The sequence below is a fragment of the Bombus pyrosoma genome, linkage group LG4 (assembly GCF_014825855.1).
Source record: "Bombus pyrosoma isolate SC7728 linkage group LG4, ASM1482585v1, whole genome shotgun sequence".
NCBI lineage: Eukaryota > Metazoa > Arthropoda > Insecta > Hymenoptera > Apidae > Bombus > Bombus pyrosoma.
Genome location: NC_057773.1, coordinates 9,870,984 through 9,890,839, shown reverse-complemented (window position 1 = coordinate 9,890,839; position 19,856 = coordinate 9,870,984). Strand labels below are relative to the sequence as shown.

Sequence of the window (19,856 nt, the reverse complement as noted above, 5' to 3'; positions counted from 1 at the left end):
TATGTGATGTCTATCTATTATAAATATAATTATTATTCAGAACATAGTGCACTTGAGAAAAATATGTATAACTCATATGATATATCGAAAGATAATGTTTAGCTGATTTTTGGAACGGTGTTCAGGTATTCGTTGTTCGTCTAATCCTCGGACAGCCGTTTCGCGTTTGCGCTACTTGCAGTGGATGACATCGATATGTCAATACTTGTAAAGTACGAAATCTTGAAAAAGAGTATGATGTCGTAAAAATAGGAGATACTCAGAAAATAATCATAGTTACGTATAGTGATTAGGTTATGAAAAAGTCGAACAAATATTGGACAGGTGTGGGTAACATTTCAACAGTGTGTTTGTCCGAGGTGAAGAGGGACCGTGAGGACCTCGAAGACAGTGTTCCGAACTTTTACATGAAGGAACAAGATATTCCTGAATATTTGGAAGGCTGTGGTTTAACCACCTGTACAGCCGGAGACATGCCTGAGGATGTGGATGTCCTACGGGATAATAAAGAGCAAACGAAAGAAAAAAAATTATCGTCCGCGTCCATAGCAGGACCAGACACTAAAAAAACAGTAACTGTCAAACACCCGGAATCGAATAAACCGAAGCCAACTACAAAGAAAGGGAAACCAATACAAGCCGATTTAGATGTTTCTAAAGAATTTACCAGATGTAAAGAAGAATGCTTAGAGCGGCTGGATTTAAGTAAATCGAATATTACTCATCTACCTAGTACGGTACGGGACTTGACGCATTTAGTCGAGTTTTATCTCTACGGTAATAAACTCGTTACGTTGCCGCCAGAAATTGGTTGCCTTGGAAATTTGGAAACATTAGCTTTGAGTGAAAATTCTTTGACAAGTTTACCAAATACGTTAGAGAATTTGAAATCTTTAAGAGTCCTTGATTTAAGGCACAACAAACTGAGCGAAATACCCGATGTCGTATATAAACTGACGAATCTCACAACATTATTTTTACGCTTCAATCGAGTCCGATATGTAAGTGATAATATACGAAATTTGACAAATTTGACAATGTTGAGTCTGAGAGAGAATAAGATCAGAGAACTTCCTGCTGGTATTGGTAAATTAGTCAATTTGATAACATTTGATGTTTCCCATAATCATTTGGAACATTTACCTGAAGAAATTGGGAATTGTGTCCAGTTGTCTACACTTGATTTGCAACACAATGAGCTTTTGGATATTCCAGATACAATCGGAAGATTAGTCTTATTAACAAGATTAGGACTTAGATATAATAGATTAACTAGTATTCCAAAGTCCTTGGCAAATTGTAAATTAATGGATGAATTTAGTGTAGAAGGAAACCAAGTATCTCAATTACCAGATGGACTGCTTGCAAGTCTTTCAGACTTGACAACAATCACATTGTCCAGGAATGCTTTTACTGCATATCCATCAGGAGGACCAGCTCAGTTTACAAACGTTTATTCCATCAATCTGGAACACAACAAAATAGATAAAATACCATATGGTATTTTTTCTAGAGCAAAGAACCTTGCAAAGTTAAACATGAAAGAAAATCAATTGACTGCTTTGCCATTAGATATTGGGACATGGGTCAATATGGTTGAATTAAATTTGGGTACAAATCAACTTACAAAAATTCCTGATGATATCCAATGCCTTCAAAATTTAGAAGTCTTAATACTTTCTAATAATTTATTAAAACGTATTCCTGCCAGCATAGCGAACTTGCGTAAACTCAGGGTGTTAGATCTTGAAGAAAATAAAATTGAATCTTTACCTAATGAAATTGGTTTCCTAAGGGACTTGCAGAAGCTAATCTTACAGTCTAATCAGGTAACATCTTTGCCAAGAGCAATTGGTCATTTAACAAATTTAACATATTTAAGCGTTGGAGAAAACAATCTAAATTATTTACCTGAAGAAATTGGTACACTAGAAAATTTAGATTCACTTTATGTAAATGATAATGCTAACTTACACAATTTACCATTTGAATTAGCTTTGTGCACAAATCTCAGTATTATGTCAATTGAAAATTGTCCACTTTCTCAAATACCACCAGAAATAGTAGCAGGGGGACCTTCTTTAGTTATTCAGTTTTTAAAAATGCAAGGACCTTATAGATCCATGTAACAAAATTAAAAAAATTATTTCTGATATGATTTAGATGTCGATTCTTAATAAGAATGATACAAATGATATTTGATACTAACATCTATTAATACTACATTCTCACTGCAATGATCTCACATCAATAAAAATTATATAAATTATGGATATATAATATATGAAAATGTGCATATATTTGTATTCTCATAAGATGAATAATAACTAATCACATGTCTGCAATTATGGATATATAATATATGAAAATGTGCATATATTTGTATTCTCATAACATGAATAATAACTAATCACATGTCTGCGATACATTCTCAATATGAAAAAAAGAAACATATATAAATAAATTATGAAATTGGTGCTGACTTGGAAATATGCACAACCGCTAATAAAGCTATAAGAAAATAAATTCATGATGAAATATTTTAGATATAGTAATGACATAAATTGTACTCATACTTTATTAATATATATAGTTCATATTTCATTCATTTATGTTGTTTATTTTATGTATATTATTTATCAATATTATAAAATATAATGTATTTTAATTTGCATGCAATATATTGTTTTACACTATATTATGCATTACAGTTATCTTGTAACTTCAAATATACATTAAGTTCATAGTTTCTTACAGACAGGTACATGAATATCATTATTATTTTCAAGATTTACTATATAGTAAACTACAATCGAGTGAGATAATATTATTCAATTGAAGAAATGCAATTAAGAATCGGCATCAATGATTTTATATTTTAGTTACTGCTATCCATTGCCATACAAACAAGATATTTTGACGAAAGAATTAAAATTATTTTTAATGATAAGTTTACCTTGTATTATAGCGTGAAAGTAGATATTGTGTTAGTTATTTTATGTTATACCACAGGAGCTTCAGTTTTGAGAGGTTTCACAAGAAAACACTCTTCCAAAAGGCAAAAAAATCTATTTATATATCATTTAGCATACTGTAATGAATAACGTATTATTTTTTTATTTCTAAGACTAAATATAAACAATCTTATATTTAAATATTCTAAATAATTATTAAAAAAATACTTTTTTCACATTTGTTAAATAAGTTGCAATATTCAGTGGCAATTATAATATACATTTACTTATACATGTATATGTTTACAGAAAAGTTAAAAATTGTGACGTTTTAAATTAATTAACTGTAATAATTAGTGCAATTATGATTTTTAATCGAGTCATTAGTATGCTCTCATCAGATGAAGGAGCTGCCAAACAAGCATATTATTATCTAGTTTTAATATTATATTATTGTAAGATCATTTTTTGCTAAGTTCCATATGTGCTTCTGATGTCATTTAAAAAGGCAAGTATTTTTATTATTAGTAAAATTTTCGTATTTTTTCTGCACTGAAATATAGTGCCAATATCAATTACAAATAATTATATAATAATTGATCACATTATTGAATATGGTCAGTTGTATACAAACTTATATGTATATGTATATATGTATGTTTTATATTGAATTCATAACTGTAACAGTTGATTGGATTTTATTTATAGCCAACAATATATTGATTTTTAAAACATGTTACAGATTCTTACACTCATACACCTGATACTACCTGTTTTTCTTAGAAACTAATAAATGCAATCATAAAAATTTGATTTATAATCCATTTTACTATGCAATGGCTGTGCAATAAGAAATTAAATAATTAGCACAATTTTACTTGTATTAATTGTATAACTCAAAATAATATTATATTAATATGTTGTAAGTTATATATATATATCAAACAGATATTTTTTATTCTTTAGTTAGTATTATTTCAATATATTGGAAACATTGACTATATGCTTGTTAGTAAACAAAGATTATAAGTATTAAAACATTGATGTGTATGATGTAAATGAACAGTAGTATTCATAGATTCTACTCCAATTTTTTTAAGTTATAATATTTTGTAAATGAAAATGTAAAATTATTAATTTTGGGAATTATGGAAACATATAAAACATAAAATGGAACTTAGCAAACTTTTAATTGTAATTATGAGAAAGTATGTCTATTCTGTAACTACTCGTTGACATAAATGTATGATTTGTTATGTGTCTATTTACACAATTTTTCTACACTAGTTATGTTTCAACTATAATATAATGTAATGTATTTGCATTAAACTTTGTCTTTCAAACTTCTACAACTTGTCCATAAAATAAAGACCGATAATAATATTGTATAAATAAAACTTTACGTAACTTCATGTTAAAAATTTTTTCTTTATGCAATGACAAATTTTATAGATTATATCAATAATAAGTTTTATGCTATTAATAACTTTCAAATTAATTGAAATTAATTAAATATTAATGTCACTTTATAAATTTCATGTCAAATTGCTTATCTTTGTGTTATAAACAATAATAGTTGTGCATATAATTTACAAAATATATACATTCATCTTCCTTACTAAAAAAAACATAAAATGTTGCAATTGAAATATCATTTTCTTTTAACAGTATATACTTGTGTATGTTTAACACACAGTAAAATATTAAATGAGTATCAGAGTATATCTAAGAGTTGCCAAAAAGAGTGCTATAATACAAATTGTTGTGATAAACTGTTCAACAGTTCTAAAATACATAAGTAATACTATAGTATGATTAAAAAATGATTAAATTTGTATGAAGATGAAATAAATTACTTCTCAAATTATAATCTTGTTGAATAGTCTATCAAGTGCGACATTACGTATATATAATTTTAAAATGATATTAATGTAATTCAATGTATATGAATATATAGGACGCTGTATATTTCTAAATATATAAATATAACATAAACGGTTTGGGACTCTGATTTTATTCAAATTATTGTTTAATACTGAAATTAACTTATAAAATACTTTATTATATATATTAGTAACTTCCGCGATATTGCAATTACACTACATTATTTTTACGAAATGAAGTACTTCTACAAATACGTTAATTCATTTCTCTCATCCTGAATTTCTTACATTTTTTTTTCATATTTAAGAGAAATAAGACTTCGTGTTTTCATAATAAATCTTCCGAACTTTACATTATGTTTAATGTTATGACACTGCAATTTTAAATATGATACAATGAAAAATATAATTTCATATAATAAGTAATAACTATATTATATACTTCTTTAGATTTTTCAATAATTTTGGATGGAGAAACAATATTTTCAGTTAAAGCACTACCGCAAAAATTAGATCTTTGGAACAATTTTCTCGCACTCGTAAATTCTTCCATTAGACTTGTACTTAATTTCCGATTTATCATTGTATTGTATACATTTTTCCCTGAAGTAATTATTAATCTAAAATTAATATACATCAATGTAAGTCACTCTTTTTTATTGAAGATAAAAGTAATATCTATAAATATTAATAATAATACCTTATAAGTTGTAATATCTCTTCCGAAAAAGATTTTAGATCATCTAAAGTAGATTCACAATATTTTAAATCGGTTTCTGTATTTTTGTTACGAATAAGTATTATTTCCTTATTGGTAATATCAATTTCATTTTTTAATTTTAATACTTTATTACACATATCAACTTTGTTTAAATTTTCACCAATCACAGTGTTGTATTTACATTTGTGAAGTTCATCTACTTTTGTAATATGAGAATTTTGATTAAAAATAGAATTAAAATTATGCCTTAAAGAAAAATTCCAAATTTCGTTACAAAATTCATCTTCTGTAACCCATACTTTGCAATTTATATTATCCTTTAAAGTAAAACAATGTTAAAATAAATGTAGAAAATGTATGATGTATATATACATATTTAACAAACAGTTCTAAATTTATTAATAATTTACCAAGTCTTTATATCTTTCTTTGAGTATTTCTCTTTTAAATCGTAGCGTATTAGTTTTTGTATTTAAAGTACCTCTAATAATTTTTAATTCTGTACTCTTATTAATATATTTCATTAAATGTAAATCGTGTTTTTCATTATTTTGAGACATCATGATTTTCATGAACATGTATATATACATATACATATTAATTCATAAGATAAATACATTAATAGTCATTAAATTTTTTTATATAATTTCCTTTAGAATATTGTCCATATTCTTCTAAGGATTTACAACCGTCAATTAAGAATATTATTTTTCTTAAAAGATATATTTCGAAATACTTGCTTACTATAATTTATTTATTAAATCTATAAAAAGTCACTGAATAATATTAAATATATAAAATTAAAAAGTTTTCTATATATATTTTTTCACTTTATGATGCTTACTATATATGACTCGTGATTGGTAATTTCCGTTAAAACATTTCCAAATAACCTACCAAAAGCAATTACATTTTGTATTATGGCGTGTTGGAAGCTTATTCAGTAAAGTAACCTATTTTGCATGTAAACAAACTTCGTTAAAAATTGTATTGGTCATCAAATATAAGCTATTAACGGATTAAATATAACAAAGTATGAATATAAATATAATATGAATTCAAGCGGCTTGAAAGTGTTAAAGAAAAAGTTAGTATAAAATTAAGATATTTTTATGAATTCTTTACTTCTCAATTATTTTAGTAATATGTTTCTCATGAAAATGTTATAATGGAAGAATAATGGATGCATAACACTATATAATTGTAATTGATTTAAACCACTTTATAACATTTACAGTAATTCTTGCCCACAAAAGGTACGATGCCAAAAATGTCTGGAAATGGGACATTGGAGTTATGAATGTAAGGGAAAACGAAAATATTTGCATAGATCTTCACGTACATCGCAATTGAAGAGAGCCTTACAGAAGCAGCAAGAATCTAATGGGTAAATTTGTAAAAACATGATTAAATTATTAAGCTTCAAAACGAAAAGTCTTATAGCTAATGAGAATCGTATGTCATATTTACAGTGAAGAGCAGAAAAAAGAAGTGAAGAAAAGTCGTTTACAAAAAAAAATGAAAGAAGAACCTAGTAGTTCTAGTAATACAAATTCTAGTGCTGATAGCAGTAGTTCCAGTAGTAGTAACGATAGCAGCAGTAGTAGTTCATCTTCAGACAGTGAATCAGATTCTAGTGATAGCGTTTCCAGTAGCAGTGGTAGCAGCAGCAGTAGTAGTAGCAGCAGCAATAGTAGCAGTAGTAAAAATAGCAATCATTCTAACAATTTTCTATTTTCAAAAAGACGTTCTAAATAAACAATTTTAGATAAAAAATAAAAAAAACTTATGATAAGTTTATTCATTTTTTAAATATTTATGAAGTACTCTCTTTTTCTTTGTTGATTCACATATAATAAATGTATGTACAATAATTTCATTGCAAAAAATTGAGATATCTAAAGTACTTACATGTAACATATATTTTAAATAATAATTTATATATCGCGGCTTGTAATAGAATTTTATTATTTATATTATGATACCAATATCCTCCTAATTATATCAGATATTTGTAAGTAAAAAAGATCATAATTTTGTACTAATGACTTTTTCATAAATTAAGAAATATTTATTATAAAATCAAAAGCGCGGAATATAAATGTTAAGAAATTAAAAAAAAAATAATTTTTTATTGAACTATTACATCCAAACATAATTCACTGTATAAGTTTATGTTTATATAACAAATATTATCATGTTGTAAATAAAATTATGATTTTATTCTGACAATTTTTGTGTTTCATTAGTCATCAATTCCTTCAGGAAGTGTTTGTATTATTACTTTTCTCTTTGCATCATAAAGGAAATTATTTGATTTGAAAATCTCACTTTCATAGAATGGATGAAGATTGCATATATCAATTTGTCTAGCCTAAAATAAAATAGCGATTTTAGTACGAGGTTTATAGATTTATAGGAGAAGAAATGAAATAATCCATACCCGATCCAATAAGTCTTTTTCTGAAACTTCAATCGTTGTAATACAATTTCCGTGTATCGCTTTTTGAAACGCTAAAGTATCTAATGTAAGCTGCCTAAGTATATAATACAGAAGTTCACTGTGATCTTTGTTATATGACAGATATTTCTGGAATGTCTAGAAAATAATAGAACATTTATTATAGTTTCAATAAAATCATTGTGTATACATATGTATTCATAATTATATTCACGATCATACCTGGCGCATACTTTTCATTACCGAATATTTTTGTGTATCAACAAAACTATCAAGCATCATTCTGATAGCAAGATTAATATCACCTTCTTGAACGTGATCACGTAAATGCATTTTAGCACTTGCTTCGGCCATACGTATAATACTTTCTATATGTCGTACGGTAATTGGTAAACTTCCAGTGGCCTATTAGGATGAAGTTTATATTATTATACTTTGAAAATTTTTGTAAAAATTTATGAATGTTTTTAACTTACCAAACTTTCTTGTCTTAATTGGCTGTATAATTTTGCTACCTTATCTTGATCAATATTTGTTAATTTAGGATGAATGTTTTGTCGCACATAAACTATGTATTTTTTTAAAAGATCTTGTGGAATAGATATATCATTTGTCTTTTCTTGTGTTGTTGATGTTACTTTTCCTGTATTTGACGGATGATGTCTGATATGAGAATTCACAACAAATTTAGCCAAATGCCGGTCTTGCATAGGATCTATTTCATCTTTTACTACACAAAGAATATCAAAACGAGACAAAATTGGTTCTGATAAATCCACCTACGTAAAAAAATTATATAAATATAACTTATGATATATAATACATAAAATAAAATAAAAATATACTTCCTCATCTTATATTATATCTTACATTTTCTGAAAATGTCATACTAGCATCATATCTGCCTCCAATAGGATTGGATGCAGCTATTACTGAACATCTAGCATTAAGTGATGTAACAATTCCCACTTTTGAAATAGAAATACTTTGTTGTTCCATAGCTTCGTGAATAGATGTTCTATCTTGATCATTCATCTAGAAATACAATAATAATTATATTTTATCACAAGCATTTCATATAAAATGTACCTTATCGAATTCATCAATAAGACAGATTCCATTGTCGGCAAGGACTAAGGCGCCAGCTTCTAATGTCCATTCTCGAGTAGTTGGCGACCTTCTTACAAAAGCAGTCAATCCCACAGCTGAAGCTCCTTGACCTGTTGCAAATACTGATCTTGGTGCAATTTTTTCAACATATTTCAAAAATTGAGATTTAGCTGTTCCTGGATCTCCACATAATAACACATTAATATCTCCTCTTACTTTATGTTTGTTACCTATGTAAATATAAAACTTTTATTGAATAGTCTTGAATACTCTTCAAATATATCCAAAATGATGTTAGAAATGAAAATACCAGGATTTTTTGATTCGCCTCCAAATATTGCTAAAGCTAAAGCTCTTTTTATATATTCGTGACCATAAATTGAAGGCGCAATACTTGCGACAATGCGATCCAAAATTCGATGATCTTTACTTAAATTAATGATACTAGAAATATCTTCTTCGGTTAAGGATTCTACAATTTCTTTCGAATCTTTTACTTGTAAATGATTAGCAAGAAGGACCGTTGCAAATACAGGAAAACCCTTGAATACAAAATTAATAGTAATTAATTGATATAAAATTTTTAAATAATCATACGCAAATATCTTTTACCTGTTCTGTGTTCAAGGAACCATCGTAATTATTCGTATAAATAGCGGTAACGTCTACTTCATCTCCAGGTTTACAGCGATCGCAGAGATCTGATAAAAGAATACATTCTTTGCTTCTGGGTATTCTCCCTGCGGGAATTTTGCCTGGTGATTCTTGAATTGTAATTTTTTGATAGTTTCTGTATATTGTTTGTTCCATATTAATCTGTAATTAGTATTACTATATTTATAGAATGAATATATTGTTTATATACAAATAAGATTATATTTAATATTTGAACTTACCATAAAAGGTCCAATGCTTTGACATTCAGGGCATGAGCCAGGTTTAACTTCAGTGTTTTGATGCTGTACAAAAGGACCAAGTACATATCCACACTTTGTACAGTCATATTTTACAACAGACAATTGTGGTAATACTCCTGTGGTTGCAGTAACAACTCCTAGAGTACGTACTAATTGGTTCAAATGTAATTTCCTAATTTTCATCATAAATATTATGTTATATTTTTGAAAAGTGAAACATTTTTGTTGATATATAATTACGTTTTACCTAAATGTACGAATTTCTTCTATTAATGGCAGTTCTGATATTCTGACATGAATTTCACCAGTAACTCTTTCATAGCTGGGAAATATATTTAGTACTAGTTCCTTTGCAACTTCATCAAATATTTCTAACATTTGAAATGGAGCTTCTGGTAGAAAATAAGCCAAAACATGTTCTTTACTAGCAAGGATAGGGAACTCCACAACAAAGCTAGACTATTAAAAAATAATATAAATATCTTTTATGTCTTATATGAGCATTATTACAATTAATAATACAAAAATATTACTTGATTACTCTCGCACATGTGACGAATTCGTTCTTTGTACATATATTGTCCTTTTGAATTAGTATGTGTACGAAGAAAACTTTTAAAACGATTGGAGATTTCAGTTTTTGGTCCTAACATAGACACCCACTCTTTAACTGAATGACCTTTTGTATCTTCCAAATTCTCAATAGATTCAATCATCTAGAATGAAAATAAATATAGTTATATAACATAATAAAATAAATTGTACAATAGAACAAAAAACAAGTAAGATACTTACCTCTGTATCTTCTATCTCACCTACTGCTGCTTTTTCAGCCATACGCCTTTTACGGGCATGTGTTTCTTCTTCATCACTGTCATCTTGAATATTTAAAATCTATGTTGTATGATATATTTGCAAAGTATATATTAATTATATTATTATAATACTAAAATATACCATAAAGTAAATATCTATCATCTCTGATAATTCCTGCAGCTCTGTCTCTTTTAAGCATAATGGCTTCAGCAACTGCACGTTCTCCTTGAGACATTTCTGAGTACTCTTCATCATCCACTACATCTGGATCATATCTATCTAATGCTGGCATTGGACGATAATCACTGAAATAAAAATATATCGTCCAAAGCCCAATATCACATATATCGTATTTAGTATATGAAAAAATGAAAAAAACTTTACGCTTCCATATTATCTCCAAATAATTCTTCTCCTTCTTCTTCTTCTTCTTCCTGATTAACATCATTGTCATTACCAAGTAAATCTGCTTCATCTTCAAATGGTTCATCTATTTCTGGTGCAGGAGATGTCATTGCCTCTGTATGTCTATCAGAGCGTGCTGGGCTACTAGAATCCTAAAAAATACATAAAACAGAATAAAAAATAAATGAATTCGAAGATTTAGGAAAATGATACCAAAAGTAATAGGATACAATGAAAAGAATATATTAGAAAGGAATTTAATTTTTTTTTTTACAGGATTTTTATTCCTAATATCTTACCATTACGCTTGTATTAAAAGAATCGGGATGACAGTTAAATAAATTTTTGAATAAAAATGTAAAGTAGATTTGAAGTATCACTTTTTCGGTTCTAAGACTCAAACCAAAAGGTAGGAATTGGCGGGAATTTCCTTTAGGGATACTGTTTTGTCATACCAACAATTCTTCACAAATAACTATGATGAACCAATAGTAAACGTTCTTCGTAGGTAATAAATGAAATTTTTAAATCGTATTGGGTAGCAGACTTTATCACATGTATTTTTATTAATTACAATTGTTTTGATATGAATTTTATTCATACAAAGAAATATTTACAATTACAAACATAAAATTTTTTTGTAAAAAAATAGCTAATAAGATAATGTAACAAGACAAAATGACAAAACTTATGTAATTTTTATATTTTAGTGTCATTTGTTGAACAAGAAGTACGTTTTAAAAAATATAAAGATTGTAATTTATCTACTACAGAAGCAATTTCTGCTTGTATATTTGCTGCTCTCACAATAAGATAAAGAGATTCTTGAAAACGTTTTTGTGCAATTCGTAAACTCTGTGGGACTAATACTCCAAACCATTTTATAGGATCTTGTATCTCGTCTTCACTTTTATCCAATCTCTTTAAGCTTATGTCAAAATTTGGAACTATTTTGCCAGTTTCCTCAGTCAATTTTGTCTCCAATTCAAATAGTGTAACTACTCTCTCATTGTCAACAGGAACCTGCAAAACACTTATACTTTCTTTGCCTCGTATGTATTTAGCCTTAGCTAATTCAATGTAACCATCACGTAATATTTTCTCCATTTGGACATCAATATCAATCTTTTCCTGCATTAACTCCAAATTACGCAATAAATTTTCATCAATAGCTTTACATATGTCATCTATGCTTTCATGCATATTGTGTACTATCAGATACTATTAACACAAACTAGTAATACCTGATTACAATGTATAATACTGTGGAATAGTACCTAAAATATACAAATAAAAATATAATGCATATTTATGTATATTATAATGTACAATGTAATGTTATATGCTCTTCATTATCATTTTGTTAATGACAATAATATTTATCCATTAGATTCATACATTTTTTTATTTGATACATACCAAGTATGAAAATTATTTCTTTTTATAGCTGATAAATTTATAACAAATTGATATTTTTTCATAAGTGATTGTTCCTAACTTTAAAAAATCTATTATTTCAATAATTTTATATGTAATTACGATTCATATATATTAAATTTTTAAAACAATAATATAGTACACAATTTTCTAAAGCTGACAAGGTTGTAGCATTTGGCTACACTGCTTGCACCACCATTGGTGCTAAAGAATGTGAGCGTTATAAAATTGACGCATCCTGTAATTTTATGAAAATTAACAATGGCAGTTAAAGAGAAACAAACAGATGCTTCTGTTGATGAAATAGAATGGAATGTTGAAAATGAAATTCAATTATTCTTTGCTATGAATGGACATAAACCTGTTGGTAAGATTTCAATTCACACAATGGCGTTACCTAGGTTATGTTTACATTGATAGCAAAAACAATATTCATAATTTCATGTAATATATATAAGTTTATGCAAAAGAGATATAGCTATCTTAATTTAATTTTTAAGGTATTAATAAATATTTTCATATGGTCTGCATATGGGAAAAATTTCGTACTGCCATTCACAAGGATGTGTCATTAAAAATAATTTGGGAACATTTGGAATCAATGTACGATCTAATGGCTCTGGTACTTACTATTATGTTTTAAAAAATTACTTATAATCGTTTAAAATAATGTTGATAACGTATTCAAAATATTCCAGGATGATATGGAGGATTTACCATTTCCCAGTCAAGAGATAGATTTTTCTTTACCGGAAGAGTTTTTGGGACCTCTTAAATCTCGAAAAAGAGAGGAACCAGAATTAAAGCTGAAAGAACAAAGGGAAAAATTTAAGGAGCTTAAGAAAGATAAAGAAATTAAAGATTCTACAAAAAAAGAAACTGTTCTTCGCGACCTTAAAGGAAGTAAAGACATTGATAAAAAAAAAGAAGAATTTAAAAAATATGTTAAAGATATAGAATTAAAAAAGGATAAGCTTAGAGAAATAAAAGATGTTAGGAAAGAATACAAATCTTCTAAGGGCCGGTCAAAGGGAAAGGATGATCTTGAAGAAACAGGTATATATATATTTGTCTCCAATATTTTTAAGCACATTCAAAGGATTACATAGTTTCTTTTTTTAGCTTCAAATGGCAAAAAGGAACGTAAGGATTCTGATTGTGGTCGAGAAAGTTTGAAAAGAGGTCCAAAACGACCAACTAGGCAAAGTATGGATAGTACATCTAAAGCATCTTCCAGTCCACGTGATACACCTCCACCAAAACGAAGAAGGATATAACAATTTGCATAAAATTATTTTACTTGTACCTTATATTGTGTATAAACATTGCATTTTAATGTGTGAAGAAAATGTGAATCATATATTTTTTTTTATACATGATTCACATTAGGTCTCATATGAAAGACTATCTAGAAATCCACTTTTATAAAAAGAATGTAAACTAAATCACTGTAAATATAATATATTCAGTAATCGATATAAGAGAAGAAAGTATTAAATGTATGAAAACTTATAATTTTTTCATAGAAAACATGAGGATATTGATTAGAACCAATACAATTTATTAAGTAACTTGCTGTTTGTAACATCATATTTGTAGAATCAGATATGTGAAAATATGAAAAATAAAACAAAATTAAATATTCAATCAAATATCAGCCAGTATTTATTACAGAAGTTGGAAACATCTTCATTGACAGGGATTTTTTGAACGAAGGCAGCTCGTGCTACTGGAATAGTTGGATAGTCCCCATTTTTATTGATGGAATGAATTGTATCGTTAGAGTCCAGACACTATTGGTGACGTTCATGTGCTGGCAATTAATTCTCCATATGTGCTTATCGAAGTCTTCTTGCTTCACGTTCAGATTCCAGCAAGGTTAATAGATCGCCTTCTCGTACAGGCCCTTTCACATTCCTGATTATCTGTCTGTTTTGTTCACCCAAAAATTCAACTTTCACTTGGGTGCACTGCCCTTGCGAACCAGTCCTTCCCAGGACTTTTATAACACGAGCCAAAACTACTGGCTTGTCCATGATTTCTTCACGTGGCTTGGATGCGCTAGCAAAGAGACGTTTCAGGCGAATGAAGGAAGTTCTCCCGCTTCGCAGTCCAGTAAAGATGCCAACTTCCGGCGAGCTTCTACATTAGTATCGTTGAATTTAATTTAGAAAATTTTAAATGATAATGGTTAATGTAAAAAATATAACTATATAGTTAGTGATATAGAACGTGTATTTTGTAAAGATAAGAATTATTTAATTGTGTTAAACATAAATAATTAATGTTCTATCCACTAATGTATAATACGTAGATGGCGTTTTGAATTTAAACGTGTCTTCAATGTTTCCAAATGTAATTTAAAAGTAATAACGAAAATGTTATAACTATTGCTTAATATTATTATTTCATTTAGTTATCATAGGATTGAAAACATTTAAAGCATGATTGATTGCTCAATTGTTATTGAAGTTTTATAAATTATACATTATACATTTCTTTTTCTATATTTTGACAACGTGTATTTGTACTTATATCAGTTTTACAATATGTTAATTTTTTCTCGATGCAGCAGCAAGTCACAAGTCCCAATTAATTTAGATTGTATGATAGCTCATAATTATTTATAAAATTACATAAAAAAATCTTTTTACATTTTTATCATGCATCTTTTCTTCAACTACATGATCAAGTACATATTACTTGATAAGATAAAAATTCAATTCAATAAAACACGACTGTGACGGATAATATGTTTAAAACTTATTGTCAAGTTTCAATATTTATCATATCGTATGGTAATAAATTACATAATTTTTCAACAGGCAAACATCCAAACCTGTTTTACATAGAATTTTAATTCTCATCAAACAATCAATCGTAATTAAAATTTAGTTCTAAATGCATAAAATTTAAAATCATAAGTTTTTGTAGTATTTCATCTATGCTATAAGAATCAAAGTGTAGATAATATGTTTAGTTTGTTAAGTCTCTGCCATTAGATATTAACAAAAACACTAAATATATTTTGACAAGACGTATTAATAATACTTGCTCAAGAATATTAAGGTCTAAAATGTTCTTTAATCTACAATTAACGTTGCAGTTTGGCGTTCCAAGCAACACACTACTGAAATAGTAACAATATCGCTAACTCTTTAAAACACAACACATAGTTTTTCCAGTTTTTACATAAATCAGTATTAATAGGACATAAAGGTAGCAAATAAACTTTAAACCATTCAATACATTTTGATTATATACAAACATTGCAACGTTATGCTAGAAAATAAATCTGCTTTTGGAACGAGAAAAGTCACTGTTTAAGTAAATTAGCCTTTTATATAGAACTTATCAAAGAACTTTAATAGTCCGTGAAAACTGTCATATACCTGATTTTCCTTTATGTTTCGGGGTAAAAATGAACTATGTCGCAAACTATGCTTATTGTACTAAGGATGCTTGTACTTGTTTAAGTATAATAAAATCGTTTGCTATAATGAAAGTGGACCCTGACATACATTCATCGTGAATATAAAAGCACCCATTTTTAGCAAATAATACAATTACATTGTCAAATACATATATACTGTACGTCATGAACAACTCTTTATAATCAGTCAAAAATTCGTTTTTATTTGTAGTTCCCACTTTTCCAACAATAACGTTGAAAGCTAGCAAAGCTTTAGAAGAAAAACCTTTTAGGCTCAAAATACTGTATGCATTCACGAATTACTTTTCAAAAGTGACAGTATTCGAGTACTCTTCATTTGTGTCTTTCTTGTGTTATATCCCAGAGATTTCCAAACTAATATGGAAATTTAATCATGTTGGATAACAGACATTCGACACTAGTGTACAACACTGAATGGAATAATCAATCAACTAATAATATCCATAAGACTTTTACTGCCATAAATTGGTGGAAAGCGTTTGTCCAGGAAGTGCAGTAGCTGTAGATTTCCCTGGGGTACTTGAAAAATTCGTGCCACCTAAAGAGAGTTGCGCCATTTGTTGTGGTAACTGAAATGTAAATATAGTCATCATTGTCATTACAAGAATTTATATTACATATAAGTAACAAATTTATATACCTGTGGGCCAAATGTAACAGATTGTTGCTGTTGTTGAGATGTTAAATTGAAAAAAGGATTGCTACCAGGAGCTGGTTGAAGATTTTGTGTTAACATTCCACTCCAACCATTGTTACTATTAATATTAGACTGTCCTAATTGCATCACCTAACAATACACAAAACAATTAGTTTATTGACAAATAACTCCAACATGTGTAGCTTGCCATACACAAATTTATGTACCATCTGGGATTGCATTGTAATGGCAGGGTTAGGTACACCATTCATCTGATTTATCTGGCCTACATGTAAACAGTTTCCTAAAGTATTTGATGCCACTGGTCCTAATGAAGTAGAATTCACTGTAATTTGATTCTGAGTGATAGGTAGTTGATTAGGTGTAACAGACATCTGGGTGGGAAGTTGAGTCAAGGAACTTTGTTGATTTGGAAAATTAGTTTGTTGACCAAATGGTACTACAGTTGGTATTTGATTATACTGAACGGTAGATTGTTGAGCATACATTCCACCTAAAACATGAAATACAATTACAAAAAATACAAAATAAAAATTGTATCCATATTTCAAACTCAGTGGTGTATTTAAATTAGCAAATGTATGTATACCAGGAACTGCAAACATTGCTGATTGTTGATTACTTGGTGTACCATACAAGGCTAAAATACTGTCTTTGGACATTTTATTTTTTTCTTGAGGTGATGGTGCTGGTTGATCGAAAAAACTTTCTTCTTCACTTTTACTGATTGTTGTTGATGCATTTGTAGTTGTATTAGAAGTACTATTACTTGTTGAAGCTACTGAAGCTGGAGGTGCAGATAAAAAGGAGGAAAATATATCATCTCCAGCACCATTTACACTTGTTTGATTTTGTGTTGGAGCATCTATTAAAAATTTGTGTATCTTTAGAAATATAGGTTACATTTAATATCATTATTGAAATCTAAGGGAAGAAATATATACCTAAGCCCAATAGGTCTAGAGTTGCAGAATTATTTGCTCTATTAGGTTTAGGACTAACAGAACTTTTAGGTTTTGGCAACTGAGGCACTACTTCTGGTTTTTTTACAGGTGGAAGTATAGCTTGATTATTTGAAGTTTTAGAATTTTCCTTTTTCCTCCTACGTTGTCTTTCTGCTTCTTCATCAAGCTCTTTATCCCAATTGACCTACACATTTATTAAAGAATTTATTTGTATTTGAATTTTTATTATACTTTAAGAGCAGTTGATTTTTTTTTAATGTGATAGTGTTACCTTTGGTAAAGGAGGTGGTACCCATTCCCTGGCTATATATTTTTTATGTTCATACTTTGCACGAATAAAACTTTCAAGACTACAAACTGTTTGAGGTCTTCGAAAACTATCTGGAAGATTTGCTTCATAAACTGCTCTTGCACGGGAGTTGCCCATTTGTTGTAAACTCTAAAAATAAAAATGTGTTACATTTATCATATGTTACATTTGTGTTATAAATAATATTCATAATTAGGACCTATGAAATAAAGATATAGCTATAAACATACCACTACTTGCTCTGGTGTCCATGTATCTAAGTTAACAGATTTTACTTTACTTATATGAACTCCAAGATTTCTATGTATTCCAGCACAACGAATACACAAGAATATACCTAGATTCCAACTAGCCCATCTTGGTCCTATGAAATATACATAAACGTGGAACTAGTGCATACAATAAAAGAACATATTTGTACTTAATTTTTAAACAATATTTAACAATATAGATAAAGAAATACAGTGTTATAAAATTTTATTTGTACAGAGCGTATATACCAAAAGAAGAGTACAATTTAACAGAAATTTGACATAAAATGAAGCAATTAAAGATTCAGGTTATTTAAAGATTTATTGATATATAAAATACACGAAATAAGGAAATAATAAGGAATGGTAAGTGTCACTTGTTTGAAAAGTTTTTTATTAGAGATTCACAGAAAAAAGGAGAACACGTAAGTATACGAATAAAGAATGAATAACGAGGAAACCACGGTGACGTTCACTCGTAATCGCTGTCATCTAAGGTTTTGTCACAGAGGAATTAAAAATCTATAATGTCTTACTAGGCGGAACTAGGTCGTTTTCAAATCAATATCGATGACTTAGATGAACCGTTACATATAAAAATACAATTTTGTAATATTTGCAGGGAGTGGATAGAATAATGGGGGTTCATCGGTCGAAAGGAAACAAGACATCGCTAGAAAATATACAATTGACGCACGAACCTTTCGCATCGCAGTCGACACAATACTTATTATCCTCATCACGTAGCATTTGTATCAAAAGATTTTGACATTTCTCTTGTATTTGCTTGGAACGTTCCTTTTCCAGGCGGGACGTCATTTCTATACAGTGAAGAGGTTTTCCTGCACACAGATCCAAAACAATGTTTTCTTCTTACAATGCTGGACACATACCACATACGAGAACCGTCAAGTAGTATGCTGTAATGGTCAGCGAACGCCCCCGATAGTTCAATTCGTTACTCACAGAAACGTCATGTAGTTGAAAGAATTCTATTCGATTGTACTTACACTCTCGTTCCAATATCTGAAACGAAATAATGAGTAGATCGTCAACGATAACGACTCTAACATCTATCTCGTGTTTCTATCTATCGATACCTTTTTGAATCGTGTAGTCACTATAATTCAAGTAAGCAAGTATATACCCTACTGCTCTATCGATAAGCCACGTAATCAATTCGTATGTATGTGAATTCAACATGTGCTTCATTATAACACAGACGATGTATATACGATAGATTTAATATTCAATGTATTTTGTATCATACGATTTAGGGGATTTCCAATCCTTTTATTAGTAGTTAGTGGTTTAGTTTCGTTTTCAATGATTCTTTCAATGTTACCGGTAGAATATCGTTATAAAATCGTTAAACAATCGTAGAATAGTTCCTTAATTTTAATTCCAATCGCTACTAACGTCGTAATCTTGTTCTACATCGAATAGGTAACATCACGCATTTGACACAAAAATGAGAAAATGATTTCTCTATTTATCGACTGTTGGATTTTTTT

The 19,856-nt window shown here is 28.6% G+C and overlaps 8 protein-coding genes across 13 annotated transcripts; 3 read left to right on the top strand and 5 right to left on the bottom strand.

Moving 5' to 3' along the window:
- Nucleotides 1-135: 135 nt before the first annotated feature.
- Nucleotides 136-4,949, top strand: LOC122566751 (leucine-rich repeat protein soc-2 homolog). The gene has a single exon (XM_043724449.1). The coding sequence runs from the start codon at nt 297-299 to the stop codon at nt 2,127-2,129; it is 1,833 nt and encodes a 610-aa protein (XP_043580384.1). The 5' UTR covers nt 136-296; the 3' UTR covers nt 2,130-4,949.
- Nucleotides 868-7,504, top strand: LOC122566765 (zinc finger CCHC domain-containing protein 10-like). 3 transcript variants are annotated; one of them, XM_043724473.1, is made up of 3 exons: nt 868-1,001; nt 6,796-6,945; nt 7,031-7,504. In XM_043724473.1, exons 2-3 carry the CDS (start codon nt 6,839-6,841, stop codon nt 7,314-7,316), a joined length of 393 nt encoding a protein of 130 aa, XP_043580408.1. In that variant the 5' UTR covers nt 868-1,001; nt 6,796-6,838; the 3' UTR covers nt 7,317-7,504. The 3 variants fall into 3 exon arrangements, with proteins under 3 accessions (XP_043580408.1, XP_043580409.1, XP_043580407.1); XM_043724474.1 differs by lacking the exon at nt 868-1,001 and adding an exon at nt 1,727-1,829; XM_043724472.1 differs by lacking the exon at nt 868-1,001 and adding an exon at nt 6,457-6,645.
- Nucleotides 2,343-6,453, bottom strand: LOC122566762. 2 transcript variants are annotated; one of them, XM_043724467.1, is made up of 5 exons: nt 6,403-6,453; nt 5,969-6,321; nt 5,538-5,875; nt 5,280-5,457; nt 2,343-5,211 (listed from the first exon to the last, which is right to left on the bottom strand). In XM_043724467.1, exons 2-5 carry the CDS (start codon nt 6,152-6,154, stop codon nt 5,122-5,124), a joined length of 792 nt encoding a protein of 263 aa, XP_043580402.1. In that variant the 5' UTR covers nt 6,155-6,321; nt 6,403-6,453; the 3' UTR covers nt 2,343-5,121. The 2 variants fall into 2 exon arrangements, with proteins under 2 accessions (XP_043580402.1, XP_043580403.1); XM_043724468.1 differs by lacking the exon at nt 6,403-6,453 and having other exon boundaries at nt 5,140-5,211; nt 5,339-5,457; nt 5,969-6,300.
- Nucleotides 7,505-7,690: 186 nt separating the features above from the next.
- On the bottom strand, nt 7,691-11,748 carry LOC122566747 (DNA replication licensing factor Mcm2). The gene is made up of 15 exons (XM_043724439.1): nt 11,567-11,748; nt 11,247-11,419; nt 11,004-11,167; nt 10,842-10,924; nt 10,580-10,762; nt 10,294-10,505; nt 10,026-10,218; nt 9,742-9,945; nt 9,440-9,671; nt 9,109-9,359; nt 8,890-9,054; nt 8,496-8,798; nt 8,242-8,424; nt 8,002-8,157; nt 7,691-7,932 (listed from the first exon to the last, which is right to left on the bottom strand). The coding sequence occupies exons 1-15, from the start codon at nt 11,567-11,569 to the stop codon at nt 7,804-7,806; spliced, it is 2,634 nt and encodes an 877-aa protein (XP_043580374.1). The 5' UTR covers nt 11,570-11,748; the 3' UTR covers nt 7,691-7,803.
- A 79-nt stretch (nt 11,749-11,827) lies between these two features.
- On the bottom strand, nt 11,828-12,747 carry LOC122566764 (coiled-coil domain-containing protein 115-like). The gene is made up of 2 exons (XM_043724470.1): nt 12,687-12,747; nt 11,828-12,544 (listed from the first exon to the last, which is right to left on the bottom strand). Exon 2 carries the CDS (start codon nt 12,468-12,470, stop codon nt 11,967-11,969), a length of 504 nt encoding a protein of 167 aa, XP_043580405.1. The 5' UTR covers nt 12,471-12,544; nt 12,687-12,747; the 3' UTR covers nt 11,828-11,966.
- Nucleotides 12,748-12,833: 86 nt separating this feature from the next.
- On the top strand, nt 12,834-14,182 carry LOC122566763 (MRG/MORF4L-binding protein). Its single transcript, XM_043724469.1, has 4 exons — nt 12,834-13,071; nt 13,205-13,326; nt 13,403-13,760; nt 13,827-14,182. The coding sequence occupies exons 1-4, from the start codon at nt 12,966-12,968 to the stop codon at nt 13,979-13,981; spliced, it is 741 nt and encodes a 246-aa protein (XP_043580404.1). The 5' UTR covers nt 12,834-12,965; the 3' UTR covers nt 13,982-14,182.
- A 164-nt stretch (nt 14,183-14,346) lies between these two features.
- Nucleotides 14,347-14,808, bottom strand: LOC122566767 (40S ribosomal protein S28). The gene has a single exon (XM_043724477.1). It carries the CDS (start codon nt 14,738-14,740, stop codon nt 14,543-14,545), a length of 198 nt encoding a protein of 65 aa, XP_043580412.1. The 5' UTR covers nt 14,741-14,808; the 3' UTR covers nt 14,347-14,542.
- A 344-nt stretch (nt 14,809-15,152) lies between these two features.
- Nucleotides 15,153-19,727, bottom strand: LOC122566756 (stromal membrane-associated protein 1). Of its 3 annotated transcripts, none has more exons than XM_043724459.1 (9): nt 19,353-19,727; nt 19,044-19,184; nt 18,322-18,455; nt 18,053-18,220; nt 17,761-17,965; nt 17,406-17,681; nt 17,023-17,309; nt 16,799-16,945; nt 15,153-16,727 (listed from the first exon to the last, which is right to left on the bottom strand). In XM_043724459.1, exons 2-9 carry the CDS (start codon nt 19,159-19,161, stop codon nt 16,611-16,613), a joined length of 1,452 nt encoding a protein of 483 aa, XP_043580394.1. In that variant the 5' UTR covers nt 19,162-19,184; nt 19,353-19,727; the 3' UTR covers nt 15,153-16,610. The 3 variants fall into 3 exon arrangements, with proteins under 3 accessions (XP_043580394.1, XP_043580393.1, XP_043580392.1); XM_043724458.1 differs by having other exon boundaries at nt 19,044-19,262; nt 19,353-19,724; XM_043724457.1 differs by lacking the exon at nt 19,353-19,727 and having other exon boundaries at nt 19,044-19,302.
- Between the last annotated feature and the right edge of the window lie 129 nt (nt 19,728-19,856).